The sequence below is a fragment of the Zonotrichia albicollis genome, chromosome Z (genome assembly GCF_047830755.1).
Source record: "Zonotrichia albicollis isolate bZonAlb1 chromosome Z, bZonAlb1.hap1, whole genome shotgun sequence".
Lineage (NCBI taxonomy): Eukaryota > Metazoa > Chordata > Aves > Passeriformes > Passerellidae > Zonotrichia > Zonotrichia albicollis.
Genome location: NC_133860.1, coordinates 58136556 through 58158798, shown reverse-complemented (window position 1 = coordinate 58158798; position 22243 = coordinate 58136556). Strand labels below are relative to the sequence as shown.

At 35.0% G+C, this 22243-nt stretch overlaps 1 protein-coding gene across 1 annotated transcript in view; it reads left to right on the top strand.

Annotated features, from left to right (window-relative positions):
• The window catches only part of CNTNAP4 (contactin associated protein family member 4), a 202851-nt gene that overhangs the window by 161001 nt on the left and 19607 nt on the right, over window positions 1–22243 (top strand). The window contains exons 14-18 of the mRNA XM_005495530.4: window positions 663–819; window positions 3899–4026; window positions 12897–13067; window positions 18001–18219; window positions 20776–21015. Of these exons, the coding sequence (XP_005495587.3) occupies window positions 663–819; window positions 3899–4026; window positions 12897–13067; window positions 18001–18219; window positions 20776–21015 (915 nt within the window). The remainder of the gene's footprint in view (window positions 1–662; window positions 820–3898; window positions 4027–12896; window positions 13068–18000; window positions 18220–20775; window positions 21016–22243) is intronic.

Below are 22243 nucleotides of genomic sequence, written 5' to 3'. Positions count from 1 at the left end.
GTCCTGGGCAACTTCACTTTTCCTCATCAGATATACCAGTTTGCTTATGGGATAACCATTAACAGGATTTCTGTTGTCTCTGAGTATATAAATTCTGAATCTGCTGTCCATGACTGAACAGCTGTCTTTGGATATTTCTGATTAACACCACAACTCAGCTACTCAAAGCTCATCACAGATATTGGTAGTAGTGCTCTGTAATGCTCTTGGAAGTGGGATGAGGCCATTTCTGTGACTTCCCTTATTCTATTTCTGGTGGTTCCAACATCTGAAATTGATCTTTACTAGAGAATATAAACTATCCTGATTTTTAGGATGATTATGTCTCTGCTTTCATGGACCATTTTATAATGAATTATATAAATTGACTGCTTAAGATAAATTATTCTAATATCATGGCTGGCTGAACTAGCTACTGTGAGTTCCCTTTTCTACTAATGCAAGCAAAAATCTGTGACAATCACTTAGTATGTGATAAAGAAGTATTAAAATGAAAAATTGCTTATCAAGTAAAGGTGAAATTTATTTTTTCCTGGTCATTTAAAGGTGTTAGATCTCAGCAGGTTTTTTTGTCTTCTTAAACTTTTGGAGAACTATTTGGAGGGGAAAGCTGAGAGAAGTAGGAGACAAGACTGGGCATTGATTTTCTCTAACCTTTTTAGATGGGAGGCCACTGAGCTGGTGGATTGGAAGAACCAATGAAACTCATACTTACTGGGGAGGTTCCTTGCCTGCTGTACAAAAATGTGCTTGTGGACTGGAGGGAAGCTGCATTGATTCCCAGTATTACTGCAACTGTGATGCGGACAGGGATGAATGGTGACTTTTTACTGTTCATTATTCACAATACTTTTTTTGTTAAAAGTAAATAAAGAAAATATACAGGCCTTAGCACATTCATAATACCAAGGCATTTGGAAATCTAAGTTGCCATAGTGTCATCTGATTCTTTGCTATAGAACATAATTTTTCACAAAGTTATTGCTAGACATACTAAGTATTATTGCTAATTCTTTCACTGTAAATTTTGGTGAAGATTTAATTTTACAGATACTTCCTAGTCTTTAGTATATTGCATGTTATAAATTAAGACAATAGTTCTTTAGCGCAACTTCAGTTAGTTTTAGATTACTGAGCGTTATTAAAGTTAAAATAAACTGTTCTGTTAAAAAAGTTAATTCTTAGCATAATTTGTAATTACACTTTAAGGTTTAGACTTTTTACATCCTTTTTTTTTCATCTACAACATAGATAAAGAAAATTAATACTCTTGCTATCAATGAAGCAAAGCAGTCATATGGAGTCCTATTCAAAGAGAATAAATGGATTTCTAGGATGTACATCTTCCACTTGTGCCCAAAATTCTCTGGTGTCATTTACAATAATTTTCAAATAAATAATATAATGAATGAGTTCTAGTTACAATGTCAGATCTGAACCTTACTTTTCATTTAGTAGGATCAGATACAACTTTCTCAACAATAGCTCCAATGCAGCGCAGGATTTGATAATGCGGAGGGACTTTTCAAATGAAAACTCTTCTGTTAAAGAAACTTTTATGGTCTTAAAATTATGAAGTTCATTTACCTAAATAAATAAAGTTCAGTGAGTACATTAATATATACATTTTAAAAAATGTATCAACATCTATTTTTTTTTTGAAAGTGGGAAAATGTAAATAAGATTAGGAACTTAGAAAAAACTTGATGTATACAAAATCAAGCAGTACATAATTTTTTTCTTCTGAAGGTCCACCCTTCCTTTAAAGGAGTGACTACTGAGTTGGGTCGGAAAATGCTTGTTCCCTCAACATGAGCAGGGAATTCAACTGGCACAGAAATGAAAGTACAAGAAAGAGTTAATCAAAGAACAATTCTTCACAAGCTTCAAAGATTTCTGGAGAAAAGAATTTCCTATTGCAGTAAAATTCGCAGGTTGATATCTGTGACATTTATTCCAAAAAAGAGATTAAAGAAACACATATATCACTAGGAATTTCCCTAATATTATGCTGTATGAAAATAAAAACAATATTAATTTCTTACACAAAAATAAGGTGTTAAAAGGTGAATGCATTTTGAGAAAAAAATTAGCACCATTTCTCAGACATGTAAAATGTTATTGCTCAGTTTTGTCATGCATTCAGTCCATGCTCACATATATGCATTAATTTTTAATGGCAATATATTTGTAAATACAATAGATGTGAGGCTTATGTGCATGTCTTCACATGCACATCCACTTCCAGTAAGTTGCTTAGATGTTTATGAGTGTATTAAATTCAAAGTACAATGACACTGGGTTTGTATTTCTGTTTGTATCCATTTTTGACACTCATCTTCCCAGTGACTCCAGTGTTACAGCAGCTATGTGTACACTAATTTTGGTATTTGTGTTTAATGTTGTAGTTGGTTCCCTAGAAACAACTGTTTTGGATCAGTTGACTAGATACTGTTCAGTGGTGGAAAAAGTAGGCAGAAGCTCTGTTTGTTTGAGATACATTTTGAGCACAGAGAACAGCATGGTTTTGAAACACTGGTTTTGACAGCCTACTTTTATAGTGAAATCTCTCTTATTTCATGTGTTGAACATAGATTTAACTCTAAATTCCTTATTTGAGTAGTCAAAAGCTTTAAGCCTATAGAACTCAACAACAGAATTTTTTTTTTTTTTAAATCTGATACTAAAAATTTAAAAATTTGAAATCCTCTCCACAGAAGATAATTTATATTCAGTTTCCTTTTGTTTACAGCATCATTTTACTGAAGGAAACACTTCTGATATTTTGAGGGATTTTCTTTTAGTTCTAAATTGGAAACCTGCAATATCTCACTTCATGAAAAATTAACATTTAAAAAACCTCATGTTTTGCATTCCTCAGTGAATCAAAATAGTTTGCTAAAAAAATGTCCATTTGTTTGCACTGTGCTCCAAAACAGATAAACAGAAATTGTATGCAGAAGAAGGATGATGATGATGACGATGATGATGATGATGATGATGATAGGAAAGGAAGAGGGGAGGAAAAAGTCAATAATTTTATTCAGCATGAGGAGTTTCCGCTGTTTATTCTGAACTATTTGCTTTGCCCTTAAAGGGAGGATTCAACCATGAATGGACTAAATGGACAAGTTAAATTTTCCAGAATAAACCTGAGTAACTGGCCATTTCCATGGATTTAGGGAAAGGAATTCTAGGGCCAAAACTGGTCCTTATGAGATTTAAAAATTCATTTGTGGCACTAAGTCAACAAAGATTTTAAACAAGGAACTAATACTAATATAACAAGTACTAGATGTGTGCTCAGAGTGCAAAGTTGCATATTTTCTTTTCTACAAGTTTCATATTTGTAGCATATACTGTTTTTCCTGTAGTGAGCATGACTTTATACTTTTCTACTTGATTTTTTTTTAACTTTTGTCAAGGTTGGAAAAAAAAAAAAGTTAGATTTACTTGAAAGTTATATTAAGCCATTAAATATTCCATATTGATGGCGGAGTAAATTACAGATACAGTATGTCCTCAGCAACATAAAACTCATTTTCAAATTTGACTTGAGCAAATTCATTGTCTCAAGGCAGCTAGTGAGGTGCCCATTTATTCAAGAGGACTTTTCTCACAACCATAACAACCATGGTCACAACCATAAGACTACCTGCTTCCAATGAAATTCTTTGAGTCCTGTCAACTGAGCCCAGTGTCAACTCCAAAGCATATGTTTCTATGTACAGTTTTTTGTATCACACATACACAAACACATTATACACACATACATATTTAGGCATCCTTTTTCAGGTTTTTTTAATGTTTCTTTCCTTTTCTCTGGGGTGTGTCAATGATAATGAAATATTTATTGGAAACATTTAGGAGAGCTGTGACTTTTATTTTACCTTTTCAGGACAAATGATACTGGCTTCCTCTCCTACAAGGACCATCTACCAGTAACTGAGATTGTGATCACAGATACTGACAGACCAAACTCGGAAGCTGCTTACAAACTGGGGCCTTTGCTTTGTCGTGGTGATAGTAAGTAACTAATAAAGAGTTTTGCTAAACAGTGATGCATTTTTTCTGCAATACCTTTGAAATATTATTTGTTACAAATGTAAGAGAGACTTCTCTAAAAACCTCATCCAGTTCTTCATGAAATTAGTACAAAAAATGCCACCATCCAGTGCAAATCATTGAAGTCATAAAAATTTATTTTTCACTATACATGTCAATAGTGAGAACAAAAAGTATTATAATAGTTTTCAAACAGATATTTTGGTTTACCCAACTGGAATTAAATTATTAATAAATCATTACATGAAGGGGAATTTGTAGCTGGTTACCATGTCTTGGGGACATACCATTCACTAGCTATGAATGCATCCATCACAAAACATTACATATGTTATCTCCTCTGAATTTTTATGCATCTAGGAAAACCACATTGCAGGAGAATAATTCAGTGTATGCAATATCTACATGCAAATTTTCCACTACATGTAAGAATTTAAATCTTGCAAATTTAATCATAATACTAGATTTACATTCTAAATACATATATTTAGAATAATATGTTTGTGCAAAATGACACCTTAATGAAAATTTGTGATGATACTTCTGTTTTTAATAATTTCCCTTCTCAATGGAAAACAGAACATGTTTGGGTTATGTTCAATAGTAATGTATTACACAAAATTTTATGTCTGCTGCTGTGTGTAATCAAAAATTAGGAATTAGGAGTAGAAATGCTATAAAAAACCGCAAAGAACTCAGCTGAAGAATTGGATGGGCCATATTTGATAAACAGTTGAGTAAGTTATTACAATATTCAGATAGGTTAATTTTCTTAAATCACATTACCTTATGAGTTTTCATAAACTTAACTATTATCTATAATAATTATTATATTTAAATATAATAGATACAGTATTTAGTAATAATTTTATTCTTTATGTGATTTTCCGCCTTCATCATATGATGTCATGTTTGGTTTTCAAATTTCTTCAGTTTATATGAGTAAGAAAAATACCAGTAGTGTACTGTTTTCTACTTTTAAGCACACTCAGTAAAGCACATTGATAAAAACATATAAATTAGTATGTATTTATTTTTGTGTCATCTCTGTCTTGTCAGAGTGATTATGCCTGGAAGATTTGTTAACAGATGCGTGTTTCAGCACTGCATTCTAATTTTCTTATGAAAATTCATAAGACTTAAAAAATCCCATTGGGTTCTTTCACTTTGCTAGTCTGACATCTGATTGTGAACTGATCATTTGTCCTACATATCATAATACTATGATATAGTATTATGGTATTAATTCAGAGTGATAGGACCTACAGAGATCTCTTGCTTATACAGGATTAGCCATGTGTTGAGATCACTGGTCTCTCAGTGCTTTGTCAAACTGGTGTTTGAAGCACCCAAGGATGGAGCCTGCACTGCTTCTCTGGGCAGCTTCTACCTCTGTTTGGCTGTCCTCAGTGAGAATTTCTTTTTGCTTTTATTAAGCCTGAAACTCTGTGCTTTCACCATAACCACTGTCTTTGATATTCACCCCTTACACCAATGCAAAGGCTCTGTATCAGTCTCTTTGATGATTTCCCCTTAGGTTTTGGAGTCTGCTGTCACGTTCCCCAGAAAACCTTTTCCTTCCCTGGCTGAAGCAGCCCAGCTCCTCCTCCCTGAAGGGCAGGACAAGTGCTCCAGACCTGAACATTCCAGTGGCCTCCACAATGCTTGCTGCTGTTTATTAATGTTTTCCTTTGCTAGAGGAAAGGAAATTGGAAGCCCAATGTAGGTGTTCTGTTACAAATGTCAAACAGAGAGGGGTAACCACCTCCCTCAGTTGGCTGGCCACGCTCACTCAGCCTGTGATGCAGCACACCTCCACTGTGGCCACAGACAGTGAAGCCAGTGCAAAGACAGCAATGAAACAGAAGCACTTACAGCTTGTGTAGTTCTAATTACTGGGGGGAAGAATTTGAATTCCACTACTCACCAAGTTCCCAAATATTATGAATTACATAACCTGACCTCAGACGTGACAGATCTTAAAACATGGAAGTCAACTAGCTTCCTTGGAGTAATCTCTAAAACATACAGACAGTTTTGACACCCATTGACCTCCCTGAGTTCATTTAATGTTTGCTTAGTCTGGGTGATTGAATTGCTGCAATATTTTACACTGATGATGAATGATCACAGTGTTTCTAGACAAGCTGTGATAGAGAATTCTACAATATCATGACAACAAGCACAAGAACTCAGTCTGAATGTCAGAGAAATGTTCTTGTAATGTCATACAACTTTATAGCATTTGACTTCAAAAAGAAGCAATTTTTGAAATGAAACAAGCTCAGTGAAAAGATTTCAGAATATAACAGTTCATGGTCATAATACAGCAAAAACCTTGGAATAAGAACATTGATTTGGATTGTTCAATAATGCAATTTTTCTCAGCCATTTACATCATAAAGACAGTATGAGAAGACATGTATTTAAGGAGGTAAGAACTAAAATTTGAGAAAACAAAACAATTTTTTGATGGAAAATAATCGTGTCACAGATTTTGACATAAACCTAAAGTGTTAAAAGACCCACAAATTTTATGAGTGTATATAATAAACTATCTCAGCACAAGTTACTATATAATTTTGGCGTGTTATATATATATTTAATATTTTTATGATGTATAATATATGATGTGTCACCTATATTAGGAAATTGCCATATAACTATTTTATAGCATGATATATAATGAAGTCCAGGGAAGGGCAGTAAGGCCAATGAAGGGCCTAGAGGGTAAGTCCCATGAGGAAAGGATGAGGAAGCTGGGGATGTGTAGCCTAGAGAAAAGGAGGCTCAGGAGAGACCCTATCACTCCCTGCAGCCACCTGAAAGGAGGATGTAGCCAGTGAGGATTGGCCTGTTCTCCCTGGCAGCCAGTGGCAGGTGAAGAGGACACGGTATCAAGCTGCACCCGGGGACATTCAGGTTGTACATCAGGGGAATTTTTTCATAGAAGGGGTTATTAAGCATTGGAGTGGGTTGCTCAAGGAGGCTGGGGAGTCGTCAGCCCTGGAGGTGTTTAAGGGAGAACTGGACAGGGCACTCAGTGCTATGGTCTAGTTGGCAAGGTGGTGACCAGTCAACAGCTGGACTCGATATTCTCAGGAGTCTTTTGAAATGTAAGTGATCTATCATACACAGGAAATTATACATATATATCTTTATATGTATATGCAATATATAAATATATATATATGGGCATATATATATATATATATATATAATGTAGACTGTATTGAAATATATTAATATAATTCCTCATATATAATATGTGTTATAAGAAATACTGAGTACAGGACATAGTAGATTTTTTTCTACTCATTGTGTATCAGCAGTGGAGTTTATAATGAACATTTTCTTTGATATTCAGTTTTATGGTTAATGTAAATAGCTATGACTTGCAGTAATTTCTGAGTTCTGCATATTAATTTTCACAGTAGACAAAATTGATGAAGTTTAAGCTCCCTTGCCAGGCCATTGCTTCTAGCATCAATTTGAAGCTGCAGAAGGAAGGAAATCTGCTGTTAAAACTTTATTCCTAACCTGAGGTTGCTTAAACCCATGAGGGTGTAATTAATGCACATTGATGTATTTAAAAGAATGTAATTAACTGTACATTTAATGACGTTTACCTTTGGGTAGATGAAGAATGCAGAAAAAGGTCTAGTGGCAAATACCCATTTTTCAGAAGTGCTGTCAAACAAGGGAGAATAGATATTCCTGGACTCGCAGTGTCATTTGAATACTCTTCAAAGAGATCATTGCTATTTTTACTTCTGTCACTCTCCAGAATTAAATTATACAATTGTATTTCACAGGGGATATCTTTTATTAAATAGGTTTCTGTTCTATCTGACAGACATTAGTTTTTTAGGATAACTGTCTTGCGTACCATGTAGAAACATGGAGGAGAAGGTTTACTGGTACTTATAATACCTTCAGTACTTCATTAAATTACTTGAATCTAAACGATCATAAATTCTTATTCCATCAATAATCTATTCCTTGTGGGACAGTTATTTGGAGGAAAAGAAAATGTTAATGCCTACAGCAAAATAAAGTAGAACCATGAATAATTGGTTGAATTGAATTGCCATAAACCATGCACTCCACTGACTTAAGTTTGCAAGTTAGTTTTACTTATTTGGGTGCTTCTGAAAAGTCATGTATCAAATACAGTCAAGCAGAAGGTGGCTCTTTATTGCTGTATTTTTTTTCACTCTTTTAGTTAACATTCCAGTTCAGTACTTGGCTTCTTTATTTTAGGCTTTAAGGATTGATCTCTTCAACAGAGTATGTTACTTATAAGAAAATCAAACCATATTGGTCAGAGCAAGGCAGGAAAGGGTAGCCTTCGGTAAGAAAAAAACCCCAAAAATCCAAAAGTAAAATAAATACAATATAGTTTATTTTATAAAAGTTTTTAAAAATTATATTCAGGTGTTATTTCTTTTTTCAGCATTTTTGTAAAGTTACTTTACTATAAGATGCCAAGGTAGCACTCACACTTTTCTGTCACCTTCAAAATGAAGTACTGATTTATTACTGATTCATTTCTATAATCCCTTTTCTGCTCTACAATATGTTTAATAAATTGTATGGTATGACAGCTGGCATCAGATTGAAAAATGTATCTAACTATAGTGAAAGTTAAGATTAACACTAACATATATCAACTGAGCAGAGTAACAGGAAAGATTTTGAAGCATATGAGAATGAACAATGTTTTTGGTACATTAACAGATAGAAATTCTATGGTCTTCATGAAAAAAGAAAGTTATCTTTATTTCTTTTGTCATTATTGAAGTAAAAGCTAGATGTTGAATAAATTCCAATAGAGTCAGTTAGTGGGAGTAGATTAAAAATACCCACCCTTCTATGTTGGGTGTTTTTTTTTTCTTGTTCTTTTCATTACAAGGCCTAGTATACATATTCTCATTTATTACTGTGAATATCTGGTAAGTGTTAGGACATAAAAATAAATCCAAAATAATGAAATATAGCTAATGTGCCAAAATTATGTATATTAAATGGGTGATTATAATCTGTCGGCAGAAGACTAATTCTTGGGCCAAAAATAAAATTGTTGATTTCGATCTTAATAAAAAATAATATAAATGCATATTTATAGAAAATATAATACATTGTAAAGATTATATACCATTCAGCAGGAATTTACATTAATAAAGATAAGGGTAATACTGGTGAGGACACCGATAGACTTTAATAAGGTATTTGATGGAGTCTTGTTTACTTGGCTGAATAAAAAAAAAGTAAATTCAACTGCAGAGTGACAGTGCAAGCATGTAAATGCAAGCAGATAATCCATTCAATGTGAGTTCTCTGTTTGACATTTAAATAAAAAAAGAAATATTGTGAGCTTTGGATGTAACAGAGACTAACTTGCAATACCTTCATTAAAGCAGTGCAGTAAATTTCTAATTTGACAACAAAAACCTGTTTCATCTCTCTTCAGTACCCTGAGAAATCAGGACATGTCTTTCACTTTCAATAGCAGAAGTATTTGTAAACCATGTGTTCAACTTTTCCCCCTTATTTGGCTTTATATCAATTATTATTAATTCATGTTTGTCCTAACCTCAGTCTAATCAACATTGTTTTAGTCCTCTTTGCAGCTTCTTGCATAATCAAGAGGTTTAATACAAGTCTGTGATTACACTTTTACATATATGAAGAGAATGTCAGGTTAAAGGACAGCATTTAAGAAGTTGAGGTTCATTTTTTAGTGAAAGCATTTAAATCCCTTTGCTGAATTTGGGTATAACCTGAGGTGATGTGTTAAACTTTAAAAGAGTTTCATAGAGGAAGAAATTTCAAATAATGTTCTTGAAAGCAGGAGATAAAATCAGGAATGTATTTAATGTTTGGGATTTGAAGCTACACTGTATGTGGATACATACATATGCACAAAATGACAGGGAAAGCATTTGCGAATTTTCCATGAATTGACATTTTTAATGCAATCAATTGAATATTTTTCCTAGACTAAATTCTCTTTTTCAGACAAGACTGATTCAGGGAATTTATATAGTCTGTGTTATATCAGACATTGAACTAGATGATCACAGTTTTCCCTTCTGGACTTTTATCTGTGGAACTTTAAAAAAAAAATCCCAAAGTACAAAATATACTGTTTGGCAACATAAGATCTTTATTTTCTTTGCCTCAATACTCAGTGTCCCTGCTGACAGAATGAAGATGCAGCCATTAGAGATATGACAAGGAATTGACATAAATGATGAGCAGATTTCAGTTTTGAGTAGGAACTTGAAGAGCTCTATGAATTGCAATTGCACAATTGTTTTGAGAAGGCTAATTTATCTGTTTTATTATTATTGTCCCTTTTTTTTTTGTTTTACAGTGTCACGTTGGTAAGGCTAGTTGATATATGCCAAAAACATATGTATATTTTTCAAAAAAATAACTTCATGTATAATTTATATTAGGATCTTACTTCTTTTTACTCATAGGAAGACTGCAGTCTTACAGCTTAGATAAAATGCTAAATAATATTGATTTTCTATCAAAATGGTGTTTGGCAGTTCCAGAAAACTAAATGGGGGACTGTGAGCCAGATGCTGTAAAGCTAAGAAATTCTTTTCCCACCCTGATTTACAACATTATAAGATACTTTGTAATATACTTTTCCTAAGCCTGTATTTAAGCTGCTTGATTGATAGAGCATCTTTACATTCATAAATTACACAGTTCTCAGAGCTGAGAAAAAGAATGGTTAGACAAGAAAAGGCACTAAACTAAGAGAGAAAAAATAAAGCTTCCTATCCCTGCCCTCCCTCAAGGACTCCATTTTGATTTACAAATATCATTCAAATGCTCTATGAAACTAATTGTATCATTACTTCACTGGACTGTTACTGCCCCTATTGCCTCTTTGCTAATTGCTGGCAATGTTGTACCAATTTTGTATAAATTACAGTATTAAACTTCCTATTGTATTTGAATTACTGGTAACAGCCAGCCCATTATTTTTAAGTAGCTGTGATACACAGCTGTTAGCCGCAACAGTTGTGAAGTTTGCTCTGTGGGAGCCATGACCTGACACAGCTGAGGAACATGGGCTTAAAATTGATGCCAATGTGTAAGGCTGCTGCTTTTGTCTGGTGGCACTTTTCACATGTTGGCAACCTCGAGAAGCCCATAAGGCAGCACAGGAGAGTGAGGTGCAAAGCTACATGTTCCCCTCCCAGCCCGAGCCATCTGTTCACAGCTGCCTTACCATGTAAATGTTATCCCGATGGCTGCTTTAACTTGTGATAGCTGGCAGTACTCCCGGGTGTCAAAAGTCATAAATGAGCAATTGCCAGAATATGTGTGAAAATCCTGCCATGCTGCTTTTCCAGGGTTTTCTAGGTTTGGGTTCCAAACTCTTCCAAAAATGGTAAAAACTCTGCTGGAATGAGGGAATGGACTTTAATTTTACTTCACTGGCTGTGGACTAGGCCTCCATATACACTGCATAATAAGGTTTGATTTCGCAGAGAAGAAAGAAATTTTCAAATATTTTTTTTTATTCCCGTTTCTCATCCTAAAAGCAGAACATGGCTGGAGCAAGAATTACAGTACTACATAACTATAAGAGTGAGATCACAACATTATCAGGAGAATATTCAATAGGCTTGATCAATTAGATAAGAAAATATTAAATGTCTCATTTTGTTTAGAAAGCAGTATAGCTTAATAAAGAAATACTGATATATCTGTAAAGATTCAGCAATATTAACTAGGTACTTCTAGTTGAACACCATAAATGAAGATTTTGTCCTTATTAGAAGGTGATATTAGAGATTTTACTTCAGCATTTTAAAAATCAATAACAAAACCTCGCAAATCATGATTGGATGCTTACTAAAAATAAATAAAATCAGGAAAATATCTATGCTAATTTATTAAATTTTCCAATTTAATTCCTTGATTTCTGCTACAGTAATTGCAAGGATATTTGTCCTGCATTCTTTGAGATATCTGGTAAATTTCACTGGACTACAACAGTAACAAGTCTCTTTTCCTTGTTATGTAAAATACATATTTAATAAGTCTCATAGTTATTGCTTGTACTAACTAATCCTAGAGTTGTAAAGGTTAAATAAATCTATAATAAAAGGTCTTAGCTGTTAGCTTTGCACCTCCTCCATGTTCACCACTGAACCACGACCTCAAGTGCCATATCCACAAGTTTTTCAAACACTTTCATGCATTTTTACTCCACTCTGGGAAGTCTGTTACAATGCTTTACAACCCTTTCAGTGAAAAGAATATTTGTAACATTTAATCTAAACTTGAGGCCATTTCCTCTTATCCTGTCACTTGTAACCTGTGAGAAGACAATGGGCCCTGCCTCACTACGCCCACCTTTCAGGTGGTTGCCTGGGAGAGAGAACAAGGTCCCCAGGAGCCTCCTTTTCTCCAGGCTAAACAGCTCCCTCAGCCATACTGCTTTAATGTAGGTAACGTACTTCATTCATAGCTGCCATGTTTGCTTACTTCATGAAAGGATACGTCAGGCCATAACCGGACTTCCCAGCTGAGATGAAATTAATTTTGTTTCCTAATAATTGGTTTTTTTGTTGTCTGAGCTTAGCACCTTATTCTTGGTGAAACGTTATTCTACATTCCCAATAATGCATATCTTTTTGTGTTATGAGCTAATAGGGAAGCTTCTGTGGATGTGAGACTCTCTGAACACTGCAACCCATTCTTAGATCTGGGAATTTTCTTTTGTTTATCAGTTATAAAACTTACACTAAAAATGTTAGATAACACTGTGTCTATCATCCTTTCATTCTCTTAACCAGGAACATTTTGGAATTCAGCTTCCTTCAACACAGAGACATCCTACCTGCATTTCCCCACCTTCCATGGAGAATTCAGTGCAGATGTCTCATTTTTCTTTAAAACTACTGCATCCTCAGGAGTGTTTTTAGAGAACCTGGGAATTCAAGACTTCATAAGGATAGAGTTGCAGTGTAAGTAACGTGACTAATGGTTTTGTTGTTGTTGTTGTTGTTATTATAAAAATTGGATTTAATTTAATTTAAAGGAGGAGTACTTAAAAACTCTTCTCTACCTTTTTTACTTCTACTGCTACTACCAAATCTTTATCATTATTGGAAAAAATTACAACACTGAGACCAAACAAGCATCCATTTGAAGAAATTTTCTGCCCCAGGGATTTCTTAATCTAAGAGCACAGCAATCAGCCCCTGACTGCTAAGACTGTTTGTATTTCTTGTGTTCAGTGCATCTCTACCACCAAATTCTCTTCATCCCAGTTTTAAGACCAGGCATTATATGTGGCTGCTGGAAGAATCACTCAATTGCCATGTGAGACTCAGACCTCTTGTGCCACAGTATCTTAAGTCCCACATTCTCGTCTTTTTTCTTTCTGTTTTTTTTTCCTTCAATATTTTTTTTTAATTTATGCAGACACAAATCCTTAGACTTAAAAGCAGCAATAAATTTTTTTTTGCATAACAGAGAATTAAATATCCCACTAAATCTGACATAAGGTGATCAACGCAAAATGAAACCTTTATCTTAGTTGACCCAATGTATTATTCTTATATTGCTCATTATTGAAAAAGAGAGTATTTGAAAGGATAAAGCATTTTTTCATTAGACTTTTGAATTAATTTGAAGAGTCACATTAATTGAAAAGTCTTCTTCTTGCCTGGTGACTCTGAGAGTTCTCTAAAATTGTTCTATTAGAACAATTTTTACCTTGGGATTAGGCAGTTCCTCATTTTTTTCCAAATGGATTTTCTTATCAGCCTCCAGTATTTTCTAGAGAAGAGTACAAATAACTATATATATATATGTTGTTTTGCAAAATATTGCTATAGAAACATTAACTATTTTTCATTAAAAATAAAATATTCTGCTTTCTTGGTTTTTTTTTGTCCATGTTAACATCTTATGTAAATGAAACAAACAGGGAAACACCTTTTATATTAGTTTAATTATAGATTATTGGTTTGTATTTAATGAAATTGTGTTTCATCATCTCATACTATAGTACTGTACTTGAAAACTACCCTGTTTTCAACACTGTTTTTACCACTTTTTGGCAATATGAACTGCCTTCTGTTAAATCTCTGTGAACAGCTTAAAGGTAAACTCAGTGTCATGCAATACAGAAAATGTACTGGATCAGCACTTCAGTGGAGGCTCTCTGAAGCACTGATGATAGTCTTGTCTGATAAATTATTTTCTGTTTTCAAAATAAACAGTTAAATCATGGAAGCATTAAAGGAATGGTTCTGAGAATTGAATTTATTCAGACATTTGTTAGAAGACTGTAAGTTTTTCTTCAGAATAATAATATGAAGACAGACTCATGTCACTTGTCCCATTCATTCATAAGCATAAAAACCACTGCATACTTATGGGTTTTAAATGACTTTATATGAATAGGGAGGTGTGAGAGAAAGCAAAAGGCTGAATGGGTCTATAATTTCAGCATCTAAAAAAGCAAAGTTTTCTCATTATTTTATAGAATATAGAGATATTTCTTCATCTCCATAAACACCCTAATTTGTTGAGTAGACAGACCCACTCTTTTATGTATGTCATATCTAAATCAAGTGGAGGATTGTTTGTAGTGGACCCAGAGTTGTCTGCTTTTATTGAGGAAAATATCAATCAGAAGTGAGCAATATATATTTCCATCAAGAGTATTTTTCGCAAAAAAAAAATTAACTTGAGCATTTCATATGGTATAAGATGACTTATATTTCATCATCTTGTAAGTCCACATCCTTTATAAAAATGTGAATGTAAATTACCAACTTACACTTATGTACTACTAATAGTTTCAAATAAATTAATATCTTTTATTTGTATAATAATAAATAACAATAAGGCAAATGTCAGATGTTGCTCTTTAGGATGATGGTGTGAGAAAATGTTTAAAACTTTATCATATCATTAACATTTGACATTCAGTACTTAGGAAACTTTATTTTTTGTTATATATTGATTGTTTTGAAACTTTATATCTAATTATTTTATTTATGGGGTAGTGTTCTTTAGACATTGAAGTCTAGCTTCAAACAAAAAAGTCAGATCCAGACATGTAATATGAAATGTGAGACTTAGAGCTATTCTGCTGGTTTTATGAAGTTATAGACACTGTAGTGCGTCTGTGTACACATTCTAGAACATTATTGCAAAAAAGGTGTGTTGCATCCTAACTATTTTAAAAGAGAGGGTAAATAAAAGAAGATACTTGTCTCAAAGAAGACATTTGATCCCTTATTTTTGTTTTGCAATAAGTTATAACTGCATGTTGAGCTTCTTCCTGATTACTGATTTACTGCAGAAATACTGGTTGACAGCTACAGAGCTGATTCAACACTGAAGAGTACACTCTACTAAACACTTACAGGACCAAAGGTTACATTCTCTACCCAAAGGTCTGGGTATTTTATATTAAATGCTCACTGAAGGTTTATTTCCAAAGAGTTAAATAGAAATTTAAAGTAGGGTTGGAAACAGAATGGTGTATTGATTTGGCTGGGCTACTGCAATTGCTTTGGAAGTAGTTCAGAACAGTGCAATATGCAACTATTGGTGGCCTTTGCCCAAATTTTCAACTTACTGTCCAGGATGAGTGCAGTTCAACTGCTTCCTTTATGGAAGATGCTGGATTTTGCATTCTGTAGCATATTAGCTGGTAATCACTTTGTGCTTCTGCACATGATGCTTACACTCAATACTCTGGATGGTTCTCTGTAGCTGTGCTTTCTGTTAGTTGTTCTAGCTACGGCTAGCCACTGACCACTCTCCATGACTACCATCAACTTCCACTCCCCTTTGCCAGTCTGTAGTTGTGCTCTGCCTATGACTGAATGCATTAGGGTTACAAGGGTTCTTGCAATGCTTGGATAGTTTTAAAGTGAGACCAATGTAGGAACCAAAAAAATATTTTTGTGCCAGAAGTCCAGGGTGCATTCTCTTCTGCTACCTAGGATGCATTCTCTTCTGCTACCTAAGAAACTACCAAAATTCTCTGTGCATATGTCCTTTGCTGCAAGATGATATGTTTTAGAATCCAGTATCATCCTTCCTCGTTCTGTGGCATATTCTCCTGGTGGTTCTTATAAAACCAAGTTTTCTTTCAAATTTGCAGTATTGTTCTTATAATATTATAGAATGTTAAGTGATTATATCTTTCACTTTTTCTGACGTATTCTGGTTAGTCTTCAGACACTACAATGGGTGACCATGAACCCATTCTTGTTATTTCAGCCTTCATATGTGGAACTTCAGGGATTTGCTTCCTTTTTTTCAAGATTGTATGAATTTTTTAGTGGTACTAACATAATTCACTATTTCAAAATCTTTGTTGTGCACTTTCTTGCCTTTAAAATTTAAACAGTGACTTTATTTATCAGACCTGTCATTCTGATACGCTATTCAATAGGCCCATTCAGTGAGTTCAAAGCAGAACTTGTGTTTTCAAGCTTAAATCCAATAGTATCCAGAAGATTACAAAGACCTCTCTGCAGAAGGTAACAGTCAGTAGAAATTCTTTTTAGCCAGTCACATGGATTTTCTGTGGCTTTTGTTCTCCTGCTGTGTGGTTGTGGTTGTTTTTTGGTTGGGATTTTTTTTTTATCCCTCTAAAAGAGAGAGTGAGTTCTCAGCTTTTTCCAAAGAAAAGAAATTTATCCTAAAGCTAATTTATTTTACTGAGGAACTGTTTAAATATCAATTATCTCTTATTATTATGTAAACTTGATTTTTAAGCAGAGGAGGTAATTTATTACAAAAGGCATTCAATTTTTAAATTGACTGCACAATATGCTTTATTTAATAACTGAAAAAGTTTATGTGTTTCCCATTTTACTTTTCTGTCTTAGGTTCAACTATTATAAAAATAACGTTTTATAGCAACAAGATTTAGGGCTTAAGGATTGCAAATGTGTGACATTACTCAGTCTAAAGGTTGGCCAGAGTGGATTTAAATGTTTAAAAATGTCTAATGTCTTTTTTAAAAGTGAAAAGAAAGTAAAAAATACTGCATGGAATATTTTTTTCCACTTCAGTTAATTAATGTTTAAAATGTTGTTTGAAGCTCATCTAATTCCCTTGATTCCTAATTCTTTTGCTTTTCTGGCTGAATTCAATGATGTCAATACGAAACTTTTTTTTGGATTTGTGGAATCTTCTCTATAATCCTTTAATTAAATCCTTAATAATACAAAATTATGGCTATCCGTTGTCAAGAGAATACTTTTTTTTCATACATTATTGTCTTTCAATATATAAAAGAAAGACTTTCCGAGAGAAAATTCACAATTTTCAGATCCTCGGTATTCCGACATATGCCTCATCCTTTTATTTTGACCTGCAAAGATTCAGTGATTTTCTAGGCAAATTGTGAAGTTGTGCAATGTGAAAGTTGCTCAGAGAAAAACTCTATTTTTAAATCATAATTTTATAAACTACATCAAAATTTTCTCTCTGATGTTCGTAGAGGCTGTATGAGTAAATAACAAAAGTGAATAGACAGTAGAAGATGCTGGTTGGATTACAGTTGTGATAATTTAAATATAGTTAACAACAGCAATAAATTAATATGTAATCAAGAGATGCATTTCATCCAAACTGAAAAATTGCAAAGCTAGCACATTTCACTGTTTCTTGACTACTGTGCTCTCCAGGGGTCCGCAAACTGATTGGTTTCTATGCGGTGCATAAATCATTGCTCTTGCTGTCAGTGAGTGTGAAGAATGAGCTGTAGGCCTCCGCAGTAAACTCTTCCTCTAAAACAGTCAATCTTATTCCATGAAATAGTAGCTAAACCTTAAAGTATCTTGTTCTGCTATTAATTATTTTGTGACTCAATTAATTATGAAATAATTTAAATGTCTGCTACTACTTCCCTCTTTCTAGCTCCATATGAAGTGGCTTTTTCATTTGATGTGGGAAACGGTCCTAGCGAAGTCATAGTGCAATCACGCAATTCCTTAAATGACAACCAGTGGCATTATGTGAAGGCTGAACGAAATGTCAAAGAGGCTTCCCTGCAAATAGATCAACTTCCTCAGAGATCTCACAGTGCTCCACCTGATGGACATATTCGCTTGCAACTCAACAGCCAGCTTTTTGTAGGTAGGCGCTGCACAAAATATTTCCTAATGATCATCATAAAAATAAGAAAATGCCACGGTGAGGAGGGGAGGAAAAAGTGTTGCCAACCAGATCTTTTGAAAACATTTTGTATGATGTCATGAGAGACTTTGTGAAAAATCTGTGCAGAAATTCACTATTTTGAGACTATAGATCTCAAAGCTCCTTGGCCAGTAGTTTCTCTGGGACAGGATTTCAAATGAAGTTTATTTCATTTGAGGTTTGTTTGAAGGACCAAGGATCCAAGGATGTGGATTTGCACCCTTTTTTGAGAGGACATGATCTACTAAAGGAAGTTGTGCCATTTCTGTAGTTTCAGGGGAATTTTGTTGTCTCTTTATCCACGGCTTCTCAGGTTGAAACCCGAGAAAGCACATTAAGTGCAAGAAAGTTGAAGCACATTAAGGCATTTGGTAAAATGCTGAAAAAGTAGAAATGGAGTAAAATAGAATTAATTAGTATTTATTTAGCTATTACAGAAAGCTATATAGAGCTATGTATTATATCCACAGTAGTGTTCTTAATGTAATATTGACTTATTATGAATTCATAAGTCTCTGGTGTAAATATATGTTGTATATATAAGAGCATTTAAAGCTGACCCTACTTTTAAAAAGGTCTTTTTTTATGCCTGCTCTGAGAAACTCATACTAAATTAATGTAAGCTTTATTTGCTGTGGCTTGGGGAGGAATACATTTAAGGACAATAGTGTTCTTAAATTGCCACCACCAGGTCGTTTTAGTCTATTATAACTGAAAATAATGACGGCTATGTCAAGATATTCCATGTAACGCAAATAATTACATAAACTTTGAAACTGAAAAAACTTAAAATGGATGATCACATGGAAGCATTTATCCAAATGAGAACTGGAAATGTATGAGAATTATAGTTTACAGTCTCACACATTGTGGAATATTTTCTGCTTTTACTTTTTAAAAGAGGACGAAGGACAAGGAACATCAGTAGGCTGTGCAACAAAGGACAGGAGAGAGAGTATGTAGGTTACACACCTTGCTAAGTAACACAAATAAAATATTAGCTATCATGAAATTTGCTAAGAATAAGGAACAGTGAAAAAAAATGAATTAACAACTTTCATTACTCGAAGGATTGCTCTGTGTAGTTATCACCTCTGCTTGGTAGTCAGATATAATCTGGCTGTTATTTCTCTGCATAGAGAGGCTTTAACCTTCCTATTATTGAAGAGTAGACACAGCTTCCGAGACAAAGTATATCAGAACAGACACCAGCTGAGGGATATCATGGAATCATTAAGGTTGGAAAAAACCTCCAAGTTCACCAAGTCCAAACTTTAAATGAACACAACCTCATCAACTAAACCGCACTAAATTCCACATTCAATTATTTCTTGAACTTTTTGAGGAGTTGAGACTTCACAACACCCCGGAGCAGCCTGTTCCAATGCTTAATCACCCTTTCCATGCAGAAATTCTCCCTGATGTCCAACATAAACATGCCCTGGCACAGTTTGAGATTATGCCCTCTCATTCTGTCAGTATTTTCTGGGAGAAGAGGCCCACTCCCACCTGGTTACACCCTCCTTTCAGGCAGTTTTAGAGAGTGATAAGGTCACCCATGAACCTCCTTTTTCTCCAGGCCAAACAACGCCAGTCCCCTCAGCTGCTTCTCTCATGAATTACTCTCTTAACCCTTTTTCCCACTTCATTCCCTGTTCCCTGATATGCTCCAGTGTCTTTATTGTAGTGAGGGGCCTAGAACTGGACATAGCACTCCAGGTGTGACCTCACCAGTGCCAAGTACAGGGGGACAGTCACTGCCCTGTTCCTGCTGCCACACTATTGCTGATACAGGCCAGGATGCCATCAGCCCTGGCCACCTGGACACAGCCGGCTCACATTCAGCTGCTGACCAGCAAACCCAGATCCTTCTCCTCTCCTCTCCTCTCCTCTCCTCTCCTCTCCTCTCCTCTCCTCTCCTCTCCTCTCCTCTCCTCTCCTCTCCTCTCCTCTCCTCTCCTCTCCTCTCCTCTCCTCTCCTCTCCTCTCCTCTCCTCTCCTCTCCTCTCCTCTCCTCTCCTCTCCTCTCCTCTCCTCTCCTCTCCTCTCCTCTCCTCTCCTCTCCTCTCCTCTCCTCTCCTCTCCTCTCCTCTCCTCTCCTCTCCTCTCCTCTCCTCTCCTCTCCTCTCCTCTCCTCTCCTCTCCTCTCCTCTCCTCTCCTCTCCTCTCCTCTCCTCTCCTCTCCTCTCCTCTCCTCCCCTCCCCTCCCCTCCCCTCCCCTCCCCTCCCCTCCCCTCCCCTCCCCTCCCCTCCCCTCCCCTCCCCTCCCCTCCCCTCCTCCTCTTTTGTGAATTAATAGAGTCTTCAAGGGCTCTCTGTAATTACTTGACAAAACAGAAATCAAATGTACTTTTAGAGCTACTTATAAATATTTTCATATGAATAAGTTTGTGTGTTGGAAAGTCATAATATACTGTTTATAGGCTGTAAGCTATAAAGTTTGTTTACATATCAATTATTTAAATGTTTTTAAAGCTCCTGTAAATTTATTTTCAGGTGGAACAGCATCCAGGCAGAAAGGATTTTTGGGATGCATTCGTTCATTACGGTTGAATGGAATGGCCCTTGATCTGGAAGAGAGAGCGAAGATAACACCAGGAGTTGAACCAGGCTGCCCTGGACATTGTAGCAGTTATGGTAACCTGTGTCACAATGGTGGAAAATGCAGAGAGAAATACAGTGGATTCTCTTGTGACTGCACTTTCTCAGCCTATGCTGGTCCATTCTGTAAGAAAGGCAAGCATGTCTTTTAGCTTTATCAGTTATTGAAAACAGGATCATACAATCCAGATCAAGATCTTCAAATCCCCTTAAAGATATGTTGAAATCTTGCAAAATATGCACTTTAAATAATGTTGGTAAATATTCAGCTGAGTTTACTCAATATCTGTAAGTTTTGCTAAACACTTTTTTTCAGAGATAACATCAATATATACCATTTAAGCAAGAACCACATTACCCTCTTACAGCATGAAGATGCTGAGAGGATCAGCATCTTCATGCAACTATTTTGATTCTTTGATACTACAGTAAATCTAGGAACTGTATTTTTATGGTAAAGCATTTGGATTTCTGTCTTTCAAACAGTAATCTCAAAACTAAGTCTGAGTTAGGAAAACAAACCAAGGAACAGAAGAACTTAAATTTACTTTTTGCTGTAAGAAAGTAAGATCTTTGCAAAAAGGACTGAGCCCGTTTTCCAGTCTTTTTAAAGTAGCTCTTTGGTGAAGTTATCATACTAGTAGATGATGACGAGTCTGAATTTCAAAAATGAATTAATGAATGAATGAATTTCAAAATTATCTAGAAGTTTTAGTGTTTGCATATAATTCAGATTTGCAAAAAGTCTTGCTTCCTCCATGTATTAAATGCATTCTGCAAAGTACTAAGCAGCTTATATGCCACAACTTCATGTTACTCTAAATTAACACAAAATCTGCCCTGTCATCACTGCCACCACAAAAGTGAGGGACCCAAAGTCTTTGGACTTTGCATATCTAGCACTGCAGGTCTGATGGCACTGTATGAGGAATGATGTTTTCCTCCTCTGCATCAGAAGGGACTAATGGTCACACTGTAATACTCAGCAGAGGTGGAATAGCTTCTGTTGCTGAGTGTGGGGTGACCAAAGTAGTAACTTTCAGTCAGCTTTTTTCAAATACTTGACCAGATTACAGAAACTTCAAGAAATTCCTCCAAAGTGTGAAAGCTGTGATCCAAAGCACTAAGACTTTTTCTAAGCACAAAGACTAAAATTTTTCTGCTTTTAGCAGAAAACAGCAGAAAACAGAAATCACAGAATTACAGAAGCTCTCTTTAAGTGATTCAAACATAAAAAGGGCATAAGTAGGTTTCTATTTTCCTTTTTTTCCTCCCACCTGACCAGTCTCTTCTACCACATATTGAATCTAAATGTTAGGATTCAAACTGCTGCACCCACTTGTTTGTAGGAGCACTATACATG